This window comes from Phyllobates terribilis, unplaced genomic scaffold, assembly GCF_046119375.1.
Source record: "Phyllobates terribilis strain yellow unplaced genomic scaffold, ASM4611937v1 Scaffold_3__8_contigs__length_932513732, whole genome shotgun sequence".
Lineage (NCBI taxonomy): Eukaryota > Metazoa > Chordata > Amphibia > Anura > Dendrobatidae > Phyllobates > Phyllobates terribilis.
This window is the reverse complement of record NW_027362763.1, coordinates 417,611,283-417,628,760: the sequence shown is the minus strand read 5'-3', so window position 1 is coordinate 417,628,760 and position 17,478 is coordinate 417,611,283. Positions and strand designations below refer to the sequence as shown.

General features: G+C 41.7%; 1 protein-coding gene across 2 annotated transcripts in view; it reads left to right on the top strand.

Moving 5' to 3' along the window:
• Positions 1–16,010, top strand: part of PGM3 (phosphoglucomutase 3) — a 47,415-nt gene extending 31,405 nt beyond the window's left edge. For both annotated transcript variants that reach the window (XM_073675633.1, XM_073675634.1), the window contains 6 exons: positions 3,694–3,777; positions 3,985–4,083; positions 9,564–9,680; positions 9,918–10,040; positions 11,547–11,720; positions 15,690–16,010. In XM_073675633.1, coding sequence (XP_073531734.1) covers positions 3,694–3,777; positions 3,985–4,083; positions 9,564–9,680; positions 9,918–10,040; positions 11,547–11,720; positions 15,690–15,779 — 687 coding nt within the window. In that variant the 3' untranslated portion in view covers positions 15,780–16,010. The remainder of the gene's footprint in view (positions 1–3,693; positions 3,778–3,984; positions 4,084–9,563; positions 9,681–9,917; positions 10,041–11,546; positions 11,721–15,689) is intronic.
• Positions 16,011–17,478: the final 1,468 nt, after the last annotated feature.

Genomic DNA, 17,478 nt, shown 5'->3' with positions numbered 1-17,478 from the left:
ACCTCATGCACGTCACTGACAGCGTGGGAGAATTCTCCTGCACTCAGCGCTTCAGCGTGAGAATTTTCCCACGCTGTCAGTGACGTGCATGAGGTGAGGTCATGTCCCATGAACTCGGCGCACCTCATGCACGTCACTGACAGCGTGGGAGAATTCTCACGCTGAAGCGCTGAGTGCAGGAGAATTTTCCCACGCTGTCAGTGACGTGCATGAGGTGAGCTGAGTTCATTGGACATGACCTCGGCTCATCTGGATGACGTCACAGAAAGACACTGAGGAGCGCAAGCATGCCTGCGCTTCTCAGTGTCCGCGGGATGACAGGCTGGATGGCAGCGTTCTGCTGCGGTCCAGCCTGTCATCTCGATGTAGCAGAGCTGAAGCTGTCCTGGGAACCATGGAAAGGTAAGGATGAGGTTGCTTTATTATTTTACTTTTATTGCAGGAGATCGTTGGCTTCAGCTGGAATGGGTGTGGCGGTAAGTATGGTTTAATTTAGAACAATAAAGAATTGTGTCTTTATTTCAATTAAAGGACTTTTTTCTGGGTGTTTGTGTTTTTTTTAAATACTTTACTAGAAATTCATGGCGGTCATGTCTAATATTGGCGTGACCCCATGAATTTCGGGCTTAGGGCCAGCTGATAATGCCAAGCTGGCCTTAACCCCTTTATTACCCAGTGAGCCACCGCACCAGGGCCCTGGATGAGTTGGGTACAGCGCCAGAAGATGGCGCTTCTATGAACGCGCCATTTTCCGGGGCGGCTGCGGACTGCAATTTGCAGCGGGTGGGACCCAGAAAGCTTGGGTCTCCCTGCGCTGCAGATTCCAGCCCCCAGCTGCCTAGTTGTACCTGGCTGGACACAAAAATAGGGCGAAGCGCCACACATTTTTTTTTTTAATTATTTCATGAAATTCATGGAATAATTAAGAAAAAAAGGGCTTCCCTATATTGTTGTGTCCGGCTAGGTACAAATAGGCAGCTGGTGGTTGGGGGCAGCCCGTTCCTGCCTGCTGTACCTGGCTGGACACAATTATAGGGCGAAGCCCCACATAATTTTTTTTTAATTATTTCATGAATTTCCTGAAATAATTAAAAAAAAATTGACGTGGGGCTTCACACTATATTTGTGTCCAGCCAGGTACAGCAGGCAGGAACGGGCTGCCCCCAACCACCAGCTGCCTATTTGTACCTAGCCGGACACAACAATATAGGGAAGCCCTTTTTTTCTTAATTATTCCATGAATTTCATGAAATAATTAAAAAAAAAAAAACGTGGAGCTTCTCCCTATTTTTGTGTCCAGCCAGGTACAACTAGGCAGCTGGGGGATGGAATCTGCAGCGCAGGGAGGCCCAAGCTTTTTGCCCTCCCCCCCCCCCCCCCCGCTGAAAATTGCAGTCCGCGGCCGCCCCGGAAAATGGCGCGTTCATAGAAGCTGGATGCTGTACCTGGCTGGCATACAAAAATATGGCGAAGCCCACGTCAAAAGTTTTGGGAAAAATTTATTAAAAAATAAATAATAATTTAGGGACTGCATCTTTATTAAGTCCTCAAATGTCATTTAGTGTTAAAATAAAGGATTTATTTAAAAAAAAAATGGCGTGGGATCCCCCATAATTTTAGTCTCTAGCGGAGGTTAAGCAGACGGCTGGGGCAGATGTTTGAAGCCTGGGAAGGGGGTAAAACCCACGGAGCTTCCCAGGCTACTAATATCAGCCCCCAGCTGAATACCTAGCCTTTACTAGCTATTAAAATGGGGGACCCCCCAAAAAAAAATGACGTGGGGTCCCCTCTATTTTAATAGCTAGCAAAGGCTAGGCAGACAGCTGGGGGCTGATATTAATAGCTCAGGAAGGGTGCCATGAATATTGGCCCCCTCCCAGGCTAGAAACACCAGCCGTCAGCCGCCCCAGAAATGGCGCATCCATAGGATGCGCCAATTCTGGCACTTAGCCTCGCTCTTCCACGCTGCCCTGGTGCGGTGGCAGGGGGTAATAGTGGTGGGGTTCATGTCAGCGCCAGCTGCCATGAAGCCCAGGTTAGTAATGATGGCCGTCTATATGACACCCCCATTACTAACCTACAAAGTGTTAAAAAGAAAAAACACACTACACCCAGAAAAAAATAATTTATTTGAAATAAAACACCATTTTATTTAATTCTTAGTTTACTAAAAAAAAAATAGTTACCTGTCCACGTTCCTGCGCTGATCTCCCATGCACAGCTGTCACATCTGGAGATGGTGACAGCTGTGCATGGCTGCTGTAAGCTCACGCTGCCGGGAACACGTCCGCTCCCGGCAGCGGGAGCCACTGACTGAGGTCACCGGAGTGCATTCAGGCAGCGCAGCTCCGGAGACCTCCTTTACGGCAGTGCTGTACCGTGGGAATTTCTCACGATACAGCAGTGCCGTAAAGGAGCTAACCGGAGCAGCGCTGCCTGAACTCCGGTGAACCCTTACGGCCCCGTCATTCTAGCGGCGGCAGCGGTTCAGAGCGGTCACATTCTATGTGGCTGCTCTGAACTGGAGATCTTCGTGGGACACTCGTGGACTACTACGGAGGGGTAAGGATAAGGTTGTGGTTTATTATTTTATATTTTATTACAGGAGATCGATGGCTTCGGGGAATTAGGTGTCTTGGTGAGTATAGGTGTAGTTTTTTATTTTTTACTTTATTTTAGGTGGCGATCGGCGGGGACAGGTAATGTATGAACTAATTTCTTTTAGGTAACCACTGGCCACCAATGACATGTATTTAACATTTATTGGGGACACAGTAGGGCAATTTAAATAGCAGGATCAGGCTGATGGGAACTACTGCTCCCATCGAGCTGATCCTGCTGGCAGGAGTGGACGGGGGACAGACATAGGCCGATGGGAGTAGTAGTGTCACATCGGCCTATGTCTGCCCGCACACACACCCGCACACACACACCCCGCACACACACCCGCACACACACCCCGCACACACTAATCATGACGGGTCCGGGAGGTGAGGCTGACCTGTGCGGCCGTGGGAAAGTTGATGTGAGTTCATGCAGTCAAGCATGAACTCACATGAACCCTCTGAGGGCACCGCGGCTACTTCAAATGAACAGCTGATCGGCATCACCTGATACCTCAGCTGTTCATTTGAAATAACCGGCGGGAAAGCGCAGCACAGAACGGGAAAGCCGGCGGTGAAGTCTTTTCACTGCCGGCTTCCCCGCCCGGGTCCTTCGCTCCTTGGTGCTGCGCTCCCCGCCCGGTCCTAATTTACGATCGGGATGGGAGGTGGCGAGGGGAGCGGAGGATCGGGGTGGGAGGCTGCGGGGAAGCAGTATGGGGCTGCGTGATTGTTTAAAAGCCGGCGGCTTTTTACCGCGCGCCGGCTTTTAAACAATCAGGAGAATTCTCCCACGCTGGGATGGCATTCTGATGACAAGCTGGATCGCAGCTGAGCGCTGCCATCCAGCTTGTCATCCTTCAGAGACACTGCAGAGCGCAGGCATTATGGGAACTTCCGATTCCGGTATTCGATATTATAAAAGTATCGGAATTAAGTATCGGAATTCCGATACAGTGAATATCGGCCGATACCCGATATTTCAGTATCGGAATGCTCAACACTAGCTGTGACATATCCTGCTTCCTATATATGTTATGTTCGTACACAATGTGCAGTAATTGTAATATTATGGGATTTCTTATTGCAGGTTGATTTAAAGCTCAATATGGCAGTTGTACAAACCGCCTACGCCAACGGAAGCTCCACTCGTTACTTGGAGGAAGTTATGAAGGTCATTTTATTTTCATGCTTTATTTATTGATTGCAGATTTTTAGTGCTATTATAAAGAAAATTAATTAAGTACTAAAGGGACTACATGGGAAAATCTAAAAAAAAAAAATATATATATATATATATATAATATATATTTAATATTGAGACAGTTTATATGTAGGTTCTAATCACATTTTTATCTTTACTTTGTAAAACATATTCCAGGTTCCTGTATACTGCGCAAAAACTGGTGTTAAGCATCTACATCATAAAGCACAAGAGTTTGATATTGGAGTTTACTTTGAAGCAAACGGTCATGGAACAGTAAGTTTAATGATACATAAGGTCATATTGTGCCAGTCCTATATAAGCTGTATATCTAAAAAAAAAAATATTGATGGACGCAGTTCTAATTTGTAGGCAAAGCCATAATCTAGGAAAACTCTGTCTCCCTTTTAATTTTAATCACTTTGGGAAATAACTGCTATTTGTGGGAAGCCCTGGCCACAGACCTTCCATAATCACCTTATGATTGGGAATCATGTTTTCTACATTTAAAAGCATTTTTAATTCTATGTAGTTAATGGTAGCCATAGACATAAAGTTAGCATCAACTGAACCTTCCATCCTCTACTGACCAGCCAAACCTTTAATGTGTATTTCATAGTCGACCAATATTTGTCCAATGTCAGGGAAAAAGAAGACATGATCAATTCTTTTGTTCACAAAGACTGTCTGGCAGAAGCTTACTTTCCTCCCACCATTTTGAATACACGGACACTCAGATGAACCCAAGCGTGCATGTGTATAGGGTAAAACCCAAGATAGAAACATAATAAGCAAATACCCTGAAGTAAATGAATAAACAGAAACCGTGCATGAAAATACTATAGGGTACTTAGTTAACATAATTTTGATAAAAAAAATGCAAAAGCCATCCCACCACGTCATGGTGACCCTAATCGGGGCAGACCTAATATTAAAAATCTTACCATTTGTCAAGTGACATGCTTGTGGATAAGGGCTGAGAGGGACTGAACCTGGCTAGTTGACCAACAGCCACGGGGAACTACTTGAATATAATGCCCAGCTCAAAGAAAAGGCAGGCCACATCTTTTATATGCACACGGTATGTATAGGGTAGTCTGGATGAAAGTGTTGTCTGACAGCTGTTGAAAGTGTTTGGCCACCTTAAGATCTCAATACAATCGCTGCAGCCCAGTTGTAATAACCAGGGGAGGAGTCCTGAGGAGATAATTTGCATATTCCCACTGCATTTTGGGGTAAGTGAAGAGTCTCCGCGAGCTCAAAGAACACTGGATTTTGGCTGTTGGAGCTGAAAAGAGGACATCGGTAAACCAGGGGAGGAGTCCTGAGGAGATAATTTGCATATTCCCACTGCATTTTAGGGTAAGTGAAGAGTCTCCGCGAGCTCAAAGAACACTGGATTTTGGCTGTTGGAGCTGAAAAGAGGACATCGGTAAACCAGGGGAGGAGTCCTGAGGAGATAATTTGCATATTCCCACTGCATTTTGGGGTAAGTGAAGAGTCTCCGCGAGCTCAAAGAACACTGGATTTTGGCTGTTGGAGCTGAAAAGAGGACATCGGTAAACCAGGGGAGGAGTCCTGAGGAGATAATTTGCATATTCCCACTGCATTTTGGGGTAAGTGAAGAGTCTCCGCGAGCTCAAAGAACACTGGATTTTGGCTGTTGGAGCTGAAAAGAGGACATCGGTAAACCGCGCGCCGGCATTTTGAAGCTTTTTTTTTAAGCTTTTTTCACTGTTTTCAGAACATTAACAATAAGAACATGGAAGAGTCCGGGAGCCATTTGGTGAGCTGCATATCCTGCTACATGTTCACAGACTTGCCAGTGGAAAAGCCAGACTTCACATGCCAGAAATGCAAGCTTGTGTCCCTGTTGGAGGAAAAGTTGCGAAATCTAGAAGAGAGGTTAACTACCTTGAAAATCATTAAGGAAGGTGAAGAGTTCTTAGACAGAGCAGAATTATCTCTTCATGATTCAGAAAGAGAAGAAATTCGAACTGCACCTGACGAAACAGAGGAATGGAAGCATGTGACCCACAGAAGCAGGAGGATCGAGAGGCAGTCAGCACCCATACTGCTCAGGAACCAGTACCAGGCTCTCACACAGGAGAACCATGAAGAAATACAGCAAGATAAGACTTTGCCAGCAATGAATAACCTTGTAAGCCCTCAGAATCCTCCTGGATGGAGAAAGAAGAATGTTGTGAAGAAAAAACGGAGAGTGGTGGTCATGGGGGATTCCCTGTTAAGAGGAACAGAGGCCGCTATCTGCAGACCAGACATAACCTCAAGAGAAATGTGCTGTCTTCCAGGAGCAAAAATTAAAGATGTGTCTGACAGGATATCAAGACTTTTCAGACCTACAGATCACTACCCATTCCTGCTAATACATGTGGGGACAAATGACACCGCAAGAAAGGACCTGGAAACCATCTGCAGTGACTTTGAAGACTTAGGCAAGAAAGTGAAAGAATTTGGAGCGCAGGTGGTCTTCTCATCCATCCTCCCAGTGGATGGCCATGGAACAATGAGGTGGAATAAGATTCTACAGGTGAACAACTGGCTACGTCGATGGTGCCGTCAACAAGGATTTGGATTTCTGGATCACGGAATGAATTACCTATACGATGGACTACTTGCTAGAGATGGGGTGCACCTTACGAAGACTGGAAAACATGTATTTGGAAGTCGCCTTGCTACACTCATCAGAAGAGCTTTAAACTAGAACAATGTGGGAAGGGAAGCAAAAGGCCAGAAAAAGCCATACAGCTGACAAATACTATTGAGATCTCTGCTACTGGAAGTGGAAAAGAAGAACAAAGACAAAAAAATCTAAATAATAAAAATATGGGAGGAAGAGAAACCAATCACAAACTAAAATGTTTTTATACAAATGCACAAAGCATGGGCAACAAACAAGGAGAATTGGAACTACTAATGCAGGAAAAGGAATATGATGTCATTGGAATCACTGAAACTTGGTGGGACGATACACATGATTGGAATAAAAGGCTAAAAGGATACAACTTATTTGCAAGAAACAGACTTGATAAACGAGGAGGAGGTGTTGCATTGTATGTTAGAAAAGCGTATATCTGCACAGAGATTGAAGCTTCAGAGACTGGGAGTTCTGTGGAAACTGTTTGGGTAAGAATACAAGGAGAGAACAACGGAAAGGACACCATTGTAGGCATTTACTACAGGCCACCTGGGCAAGCTGAAGATATGGATGAACTCTTTATGTATCAAATGACCAAGTTCTCCAAAAAATATGACGTAGTGGTCATGGGAGATTTCAACTATCCAGACATTTGTTGGGAATCTCTCTCAAGTAAAGCTAACAGGTCAAGCAAATTCTTATCCTCTCTTGCTGACAACTTTATCTTCCAAAAGGTAGGGGAGAAAACAAGGGGATCTGCTACTTTGGATCTAATTTTTATAAACAGGGAGGAAATGGTTGAGGAGGTAAAGGTGGCTGGGACCCTAGGAGGCAGCGATCATGCTATTATAGAATTTTGGATAACTAGAGGAGGAAGACATGTGAAGACTCAAACTTCAAGGTTAGATTTTAGAAAGGCAGATTTTAAGAGACTCAGAAAGAGAATAGGAGGGATCCAATGGCTGGATGTCCTTAAGGACAAAAATGTCCAGGAAGGATGGGAAATTTTTAAAAATGAGATTCTCAAAGCACAATCATTAACAATCCCGAAAAGTAGGAAGAATGGGAAGCATTTAAGGAAACCAGGATGGATGAACACAGAACTTAAACACATGCTAAAAAGAAAGAAAGAAATGTTTATTAAATGGAAAGAGGGAGGCATATCTAAAGAAGATTATAATGCAGTCTGCAGATCCTGCAGGGCACGTATCAGGTTAGCTAAAGCTGACAATGAATTAAGGCTTGCAAGAGATGTCAAAAGCAATAAAAAAGGATTTTGGGGGTATGTCAAAAGTAAAAGAAAAGTCAAAGATGCTATAGGATTTTTACAGGATGAAAATGGAGAAATGGTAAGAGAGGATGTTGAGAAGGCCGAACTTTTTAATTCCTATTTTGCATCTGTTTTCTCTGAGAAAGAAAATGTAACATCAACTGATCTTCACTGTCCTTTTAAAGGAATAGAGGAATCCAAGTTATCTGTAAACAGAAAGATTGTGAGGGAATATTTAGCTAACATAAATGAGTTCAAGTCTCCAGGTCCAGATGAATTACACCCCAGAGTACTGAAGGAGATTGTAGAAGAAATTTTAGAACCACTCTCCATAATCTTTGAAAATTCTTGGAGAACAGGAGAAGTCCCAGAAGACTGGAGAAGAGCAAATGTTGTTCCTATCTTCAAAAAGGGGAAGAAGGTGGACCCAGGGAACTATAGGCCGGTGAGTCTGACTTCTATACCAGGAAAGATCTTTGAACAAATTATTAAACAACATGTATGTAAGTACATGGATAAGAATGAAGTGATTAACCAGAGTCAGCATGGGTTTGTAACTAACAAGTCATGTCAGACTAACTTAATTTCCTTCTATGACAGAATCACTGACTGGGTGGATCAGGGAAATGCTGTAGATATAGTATATCTTGACTTCAGCAAAGCATTTGACAAAGTATCTCACATCATCCTTATTGAAAAAATGACCAAGTATGCAATGGACCAGGCAACTGTTAGGTGGATTCATAACTGGCTTAGTGATCGGACTCAAAGGGTGGTTGTAAATGGCTTCACATCCAGCTGGATGAATGTCTCAAGTGGGGTACCACAGGGCTCCGTCCTGGGACCTGTATTGTTCAACATCTTTATCAATGATTTAGATGAAGGAATTGAGGGTAAACTGATTAAATTTGCTGATGACACAAAGCTAGGAGGGATAGCTAATACTAGAGAAGAGAGAGAGAGGATTCAAAAAGACCTAAATAAACTGGAGCAGTGGGCAGCAACCAACAGAATGGTTTTTAACAGGGAAAAATGCAAAGTACTACATCTGGGCAATAAAAATGAAAAAAGCATATACAGAATGGGAGGAATAGAGCTAAGCAACAGTACATGTAAAAAAGACTTAGGTATACTAATAGATCATAGACTGAACATGAGTCAACAGTGTGATGCAGCAGCAAAAAAGGCAAATACAATTCTGGGATGTATTAACAGAAGCATACAGTCTAGATCACGTGAAGTCATTATCGGTCTTTACTCCTCTTTGGTCAGACCTCATCTGGAATACTGTGTACAGTTTTGGGCACCACATTTTAAAAAAGACATAGACAAACTGGAGCAAGTTCAGAGAAGAGCGACCAGAATGGTGACTGGTCTGCAAACCATGTCCTATGAGGAACGGTTGCAGGATTTGGGAATGTTTAGCTTGCAAAAAAGAAGACTGAGAGGAGACTTAATAGCTGTCTACAAATATGTCAAGGGCTGTCACATTGTAGAAGGATCATCTTTATTCTCATTTGCACAAGGAAAGACTAGAAGCAATGGGATGAAACTAAATGGGAGGAGACACAGATTAGATATTAGAAAAAACTTTTTGACAGTTAGGGTGATTAATGAGTGGAACAGGCTGCCACGAGAGGTGGTGAGTTCCCCTTCAATGGACGTCTTCAAACAGAGGCTGGACAGACATCTGTCTGAGATGATCTAGTGAATCCTGCTTTGAGCAGGGGGTTGGACCAGATGACCCAGGAGGTCCCTTCCAACTCTACCATTCTATGATTCTATGATTCTATGATAAGACACTTAATCCACCATTGTAATTTACAGGTTCTTTTTAGTAAAGCTGCAGAAGAACAGATTACGCAGCTGATCAGTGCAGGAGCCAGTGAAGAATCCAGAAAAGCTGCTCAGATGCTTGCAAGTGTCATCAGTCTTATTAATCAGGTAAGAAATGGAGTACTGGTATTTCACATCCACACAGAGCTGACCTGCCATATGCTCACTGCGAGTAAGCAGCAAATGAGAAAAGCATGGCTGCCAGAGGTCATTGCTCTTCATATCCAGATAGACAGCAGTGACACACCAATGTCCACTATTCACTCAGTATTGCATGCTAGAAAGTAAGGATCCGCTTTAATTGTAAACCTTACTCTGTATGTTGATGAAATCCTGTGCTTCCAGACAGTGGGAGATGCCATCTCTGATATGCTGGTTATTGAAGCCATCCTGTGCCTCAAGGGCTTCACTGTACAGAAGTGGAATGACATTTACTCCGACCTTCCAAATCGCCAGCTGAAAGTAAAGGTGAGTTGTGGGGATGAGATCACAATACAGTAGTTCACACCATAGACTTATTGTCTTTATGTGTTTTATGTGGGAACTGTACAGAAAGTCCCCTGCCCCCCCCCCCCCCCGCCCAATCCATTAATATGATTAGGTAGCACTTTAAAAGATAAGCCAGTTGATTCCTTTAAGACCCCAAAGAGATGAGCTAGCAGCAGTAAATCATGTTATAAAGTTGTGCATTGGGAAGTGATGATGCCTTTCTAACTTCTCAGCTTTACGCTGTATTTCCAACTTAACCACACCCTGCCCTGGATGATTGACAGGTTGCGAGCTCTGGTATATCCACTGGCCTGTCAGCCAGGAGATGGTGCTGCTAATAGGAAATACAGCGTGAGGCCGAGAAGCTAGAAAGGCATCGTCACCACCAAATGCACTTCCAGACACTTCAGACTGGCATCTCTCACTCCTGCTGCTGTGCTTCGGGGTCATAAAGGTATCGACTAGCTTATTTTTTAAAAGACTACGCAGTAATATAAATGATTTGGGTGTTTAGAATTCCCGGCAAGTTCCCTTCAAAGTTTATTATGTAAATAGTCTCTTTACAGAGGAAGAAAGGTCTGGAACTCTAGCCACCTATTAGAAGAATAGGAATGGTCCTAAAAGTAAATATTGACCATTTAAAGGGGTCTTGCATAATCTAAGATAAGAAGCCAAACCAGAAACTCCATTTGTGGATATGGGGTCTTTAAGTCTCCCTAAGCCAGCTTGGTGCTCTCCACAGAGAGAAATTTTAACCCTTTAGCCTCTCACCCACCCAAACCAGGTCTCCTGCTTTACACTGAGGAGGGGCAACCGTTGAACACATGTCTGAAAATGGAGTTCCAAGTTTGACTACTTATCTAAAGTGACGTGATAAAGCTCTTTAAAGGGTCAATATTAACTTTTAGGATTGCTATTTCCAACATATGACACTAAAGTCATTGCTCTGTAAAGAGGCTACTTGCATATATAAATCTTTATTTAAAACAGGTTGGAGTGCTACTAGAAATGTAAAATATACAATGAAGCCCTTGACATGACCACTGGTTTTATCCATTAGAATATGGAAAAACATAAGAGAAAAAAACAGCCTTACCAACACCAGGTCAGATTGTCAATGCACTAGCAGGATGCAGCAGACCCCCCATGATAAAGGCGGGGGCAGCACAGGTGCAAAATACTGATGAAAAAAATCAACACTAACATTAAAAACAGTTCACAGAAAAGGACAGGAGTTCAAAAAAAACTTTTACCTGTGCTGCCCCGCCTTTATCATGGAGGTCTGTGAACCGTTGTCCATTAGCATATGGATAGTAAATAAGGCATTTGTATATTTGTACAATAATCAAAGTGACATTTTTGGTACAGTTTTGCTGTGTAGCATCAGCCAGATGTGATGTTATAGTAACCATGATTTTATGAAATCCCATTCACACGCTGCAGCTGAAATGTGTCTTTAATGCTTCCTTTTCTTGTGCTCCATAGGTTGCAGATAGAAAAGTAATAGACACAACAGACGCTGAGAGACGTACTGTAAAGCCACCAGGATTGCAGGAGAAAATTGATGAGCTTGTGAAGAGCTACAATATGTCCAGAGCATTTGTGCGTCCTTCAGGAACCGAGGATGTAGTCCGTGTGTATTCTGAGGCAGACACTCGGGTGCGTATTTTCTAAACAACACGAGGACAAAAGATATACATGTGTTTGTTGTAGTGTGTATGTATGTCTGTATATACATTTAGGTCCAGAAATATTTGGAGAGTGACACAAGTTTTGGCATTTTAGCTGTTTACAAAAATATATTCAAGATACAGTTATATAATCAATATGGGCTTAAAACCCCTTAATTACCGGGGACGTATTAGTACGCATATTTGCGTACTGCCCGTTCAGTGAGGGTTGCTGCGCTGAGCCCTCACTGAACGGAGCACATGTCAGCTGATTCTTACAGCTGACATGTGCCCGCAACAGCCGCGGGTGGAATCACGATCCACCCGCGGCTGTTAACATGTTAAATGCCGCTGTCAATCTCCGACAGCAGCATTTAACGCGCGCTTCCGGGTAGCGCGTCATAAGCCCCGCCCACCGGCGACCCCTTCACGTGATCACGGGTCGCCGATGGGCGTGCATGACAACCCAGGGTCTGCAGCAGACGCCTGTGGTTGTCATGATCTTGTCGCTATGAGCGCCACCTAGTGGTCGGCGCTCATAGCACAGGACCATTTCTGCTGCATGCAGGGGACCTGCTCGTCCCCTGTATGTAGCAGAGGCGATCGGATAGTTGCTGCTTCTATAGAAGCAAGCAAAAAGTAAAAAAAAAAAAAGTTTTTAAAAATATAAAAAAAAATAAAAAAATATAAAAGTTTAAATCACCCCCCTTTCGCCACATTCAAAATAAAATATATTAAAAAAAAAAAACCACATGCACATATTTGGTATCGCCGCGTTCAGAATCGCCCGATCTATCAATATAAAAAAAGAATTAATCCGATCGGTAAACGGCGTAACGAGAAAAAAATTCTAAACGCCAGAATTACGTTTTTTGGTCGCCGCAAAATTGCAATAAAATGCAATAACGGGCGATCAAAACATCGGATCTACCCCAAATGTTATCAATAAAAACGTTTGCCCGGTGCGCAAAAAATAAGCCATCAACCAGCCCCAGATCACGAAAAATGGAGACGCTACGGGTCTTAGAAAATGGCGCTATTTTTTATTTTTTTTTTACCAAATTTTGGAATTTTTTTTCACCACTTAAATATAAAAGAACCTATACATGTTTGGTGTCTATGAACTCGTAATGACCTGGAGAATAAGAAGGGCAGGTCAGTTTTAGCATTCAGTGAACGTGGTAAAAAAAATAAATAAAAAACAACTGTGGTATTGCACTTTTTTTGCAATTTTACCGCACTTGGAATTTTTTTCCCGTTTTCCCGTACAGGATATGGTAAAACTAGTAATGGCGTTGAAAAGTACAACTCGTCCCGCAAAAAATAAGCCCTCACATGGCCATATTGACCAAAAAATAAAAATGCTATGGCTCTGGGAACAAGGGAAGCAAAAACGAAAATGCAAAAACGGAAAATGCTCCGGGGCTTAAGGGGTTAAAGTGCAGATTATCAGCTTTGATTTGAGGGTATTCACATCCTAATTGGAGTAAGCGTTTAGGAATTACAGCACTTTAATATGTAGCTGCCTCTTTTTCAAGGGACCAAAGGTAATTGGACAGTTGTATCAAAAGCTCCTTAATGGGCTGCATTGGCTTTTCCATCGTTAATCCATTATCAATTAAGCAGGTAAAAGGTCTGGAGCTGATTCCAGGTGTGGCATTTGCATTTGGAAGCTGTTGCCATGAACCCACAACATGTGGTCAAAGGAGCTCTCACTAAAAGTGAAACAGACCGAATCGACAGTTTGGTACATTTTGCAATAAAATGAGTGCACTGGTGAGCTTGGGAACTGAAAAGGCCTGAACATTCATGGAAGACAACAGTGGTGGATGATCACAAAATCCTTCCCATGGTGAAGAAATACCCCTTTACAACATCTACCCAAGTGAGGAACAATCTCCAGGAAGTAGGTGTTTCAGTATCTAAGTCTACCATAAAGAGAAGACTTCATGAGAGCAAATACAGAGGGTTCATCACATGGTGCAAACCATTAATCAGCCTTGAAAATAGAAAGAACAGATTAAACTTTGCCCCAAAAAATATCTAAAGAATCCAGCCCAGTTCTGGAAAAGTATTCTTTGGACAGATGAAACTAAGATTAACCTCTACCAGAATGATGGAAAGAGAAAAGTATGGAGAAGGCTTGGAACGGCTCATGATCCAAAGCACACCACATCCTCTCTAAAACAAGCTGGAGGCAGTGTGATGGCGTGGGCATGCATGGTTTCCAATGGCACTGGGTCACTAGTGTTTATTTATGATGTGACAGAAGCAGCCGGATGTATTCTGATGTGTAGAGGGCTAAACTTTCTGTTCAGATTCAACCAAATGCAGCAAGGTTGGTTGGACGGCGCTTCACAGTACAGATGGACACTGACCCAAACCATACTGCGGAAGCAACCCAGGAGTGTAAGGCACAGAAGTGGAACATTCTCCAATGGCCGAGTCAATCATCAGATCTCAACCCCATTGAGCAGCATTTCACATGCTAAAGACAAAGCTTAAGGCAGGAAACAAATAAGCAACAACTGAAGTCAGCTGCAGTTAGCACCTGGCAAAGCATCACAAAGGAGGAAACCCAGTGTTTGGTGATGTCCATGGTTTCCAGACTTCAGGCAGTCATTGCCTGCAAAGGATTATCTACAAAGTATTAAAAATTATCATTTTATTTATGGTAAAGATAATTTGTCCAATTACTTTTGAGCCCCTGAAATGAAAAATGGTTGCAACTCCTAAACATTTCACAGGATATTTTTTTTCAACCCTTTTAATTAAAGCTGAAAGTCTACACTTCAATTGCATCTCGGTTGTCTCATTGTAACCCTTTCCTGACTAGACTATTCTCCATTATTTTATTTTTATTTTTTTCCTCCCCCCTATACCAAGAGCCATAAGATTTTTATTTTTCCATAGCCGTATGAGGGCTTCTTTTTCTGTGGGATGAGTTGTACTTTTGAATGACATGATTAAATTTATCAAGTGACACACTGAAAAACGGAAAAAAATGCAAGTGTACTGCAAAAAAAATTTCTCAGTATGAGTACGCAGATACCAAACATGTATAGTTTTTTGTTTGTTTGTTTGTTTTTTAAATTGGGTGAAATAAAATGTAAAAATTTGTAAAAGAAAAAAAAGTCACAGTTTTCTGAGATATGTAATATTTTCAATTGTTGGAATATGGGGCGGAGTAAGAGCTTATTTTTTGTTCCTTGAGCTGACGTTTTTACTGGTACCATTTTGGGGTAGATATGATGTTTTGATTGCCTCTCATTTTATTGCAATGTTGCAGCGGAGAAAAAAAAATGTAATTCTGGCATTTCGATTTTGATCACCGTAAAGCTACCGTCACACTATCAGTATTTGGTCAGTATTTTCTCTCAGTATTTGTAAACCAAAATCGGGAGAACCAGAGGAAAAGTATAAAAGAAACACGTCACCACTTCTGGATTTATCAGCCATTCCTGGTTTTGGCTTACAAATACTGAACGTGTGACCGTAGCCTAATAGTACAGATATGAAGAATCACGTTAGTCGGCCATTTTTTCCCGCACAATGAATGCTGTAAAATCAAAACCAAAAATTCATGACTGGTTTACATTTTTTTTTTCACTATTTCTCAGTTTTTCAGTGCATTACATGGTAAAATAAATGGTATAATTGAAAAATACAACTGGTCCTACAATAAATAAGCCCTCATATGTTTATGGAAAAATGAAGTTACAGAAAAAATGGTAGTGCAAGGACTGAAGGGTTAATGATTTTTGGCATTTTGTTTTAAAAAGGGTTATAGGAGCTTTCTAAACCGGGCCTGCAATATTTGGATTGTTAACGAAATATGAGAAATTCATAAATGTGATTTGTTCTGTATCCCAACGTCGTACATTATCCACGCTAACCTTTCCAGTCTGGCCACTACATAACTGCCTAAAAAGCAGCTTTATTTATATTGCATTGACAGGAAAATGCCGATGCTTTGGCACATGCGGTGAGCCTGGCAGTCTATCACCTTGCAGGAGGAGTTGGAGATCCACCGAAGCCTCTACGATGAAGAGCCTCTGATGACCTGGACGTTGTCTGTATGGCCGTTCTTCTTCTGGACATTGGAGCTGTATAATGTTCTGTAGGACTGGAATTTTCTTTAAAAAAAAAAATAAAAATTCTAAAAAGTTTACAACTAGGGTGATGTATTACAGATCTATCGGACAGTCGTGATTTGTTTCACAGTGCCTTAAAGAGTTAGTTATCAAATCTTATTTGCAATACAATATTTTACAATTTACTTCGTCCGGTGTGTTCCTTGTAATCAAGTTTCTTCACTTTGTTCCTGATTGGTTGACTACAGCATCACAACGAGGGAAAATGAATGCAGAATTTGGAAACAAGAAAAAAATATACTGTATGATATACATATACAGTGCTCAGTAGAAATGAGTACACCCTCTTTGAAAAGTTAAGCTATGTTGACATGTTGTGTTTTTGCTGCGTTTTTTATGCAAATTAAAAGCAGCTTTTACAGTACCAGCAAAAGCTATGAGATGTTAGTAATCTGACACACAAACATTTATTATTTCCTGACTGAAGTGGAAAACTGCTTCGTTTTTTAAATCTGCAGCATGTCACTTCCTTCAGCATTTTTGCAACATTTTTTCACCCATAGAAAGCAATGAATAGGTGCAAAAATGCAGCAAAAAACGCAGGTATCAGGTTTTGCTGCATTTTAGTGAAAAAAAGCAAAAACAGTACAATGTGAAACCGATTTATTTTTGTGATTTTCCCAAATTTAAACCATAATGTCTTCGTACCATCAGCTGAGAATGGCTGTTAGGATAGTTTAATTAAATTATTGGAATGTGTAAAGTAAACATTGGCTGACCAAGGTGTGAAATTGAGCAATGCCTGAGCAACTCAAGGGTGGACCAAAGTGCGAAAGTAAACAGTGTCCTACAAACTCAATGCACTGCCAATGTCTTCGGTAAACTATTCCTGACCAAATTCACCTCCCACCGCTGTTACATTTGTAATTGTGTATTTTTTCATTAACAAATGTCTTGCATTGGTGACCTGTGTTCATGCTTCTGTGGTAGAAGCAAAGTTGAACTTTCAGATCCTGAAAAACGCAGCAAAATCTGCTTTTTGTAAGCTGCTTCTTTACTGCTAAGATAACAGGTTTTGTTAATCAATATCTCACTGAACACGAGAACAATTTCCGAAACTGAGTGTCATAGAACATTTTTTAATAATTTTACATGAAAGTAAGGTTAATAATATAACTTTCACCTTCCTGACCAGGCCAATTTTTTTCAACTGTCCTGCGTCCCTTTATGAGGTAACAACTCTGGAACGATTTAACATATTCTAGTGATTCTGAAATTGTCAATTTTGGTCGATATGATTTGCGTTTATTCATAAAGATATAGAAAAGTTGACAAAAAAATTTGAAAATTTAGCCATTTTCAAATTTTGAATTTTTATGCCCTTAAATCAGAGTTATACCACACAAAATAAATAACATTTTTCATATGTCTACTTTATACCTGCATCATTTTTCAAATATCTTTTTAGGGACCACATCACACTTGAAGTGACTTTGATGGGCCTATGTGACAGAAAATGCCCAAAAGTAAAACAATTTTAAAGACTGCACCCCTCAAAGTGCTCAAAACCACATTCAAGAAGTTTATTAACCCTTTAGGTCCTTGTCAAGAATTAAAGTGATGTGGAAGGAAAAAAAACCTTTAATTCTCACT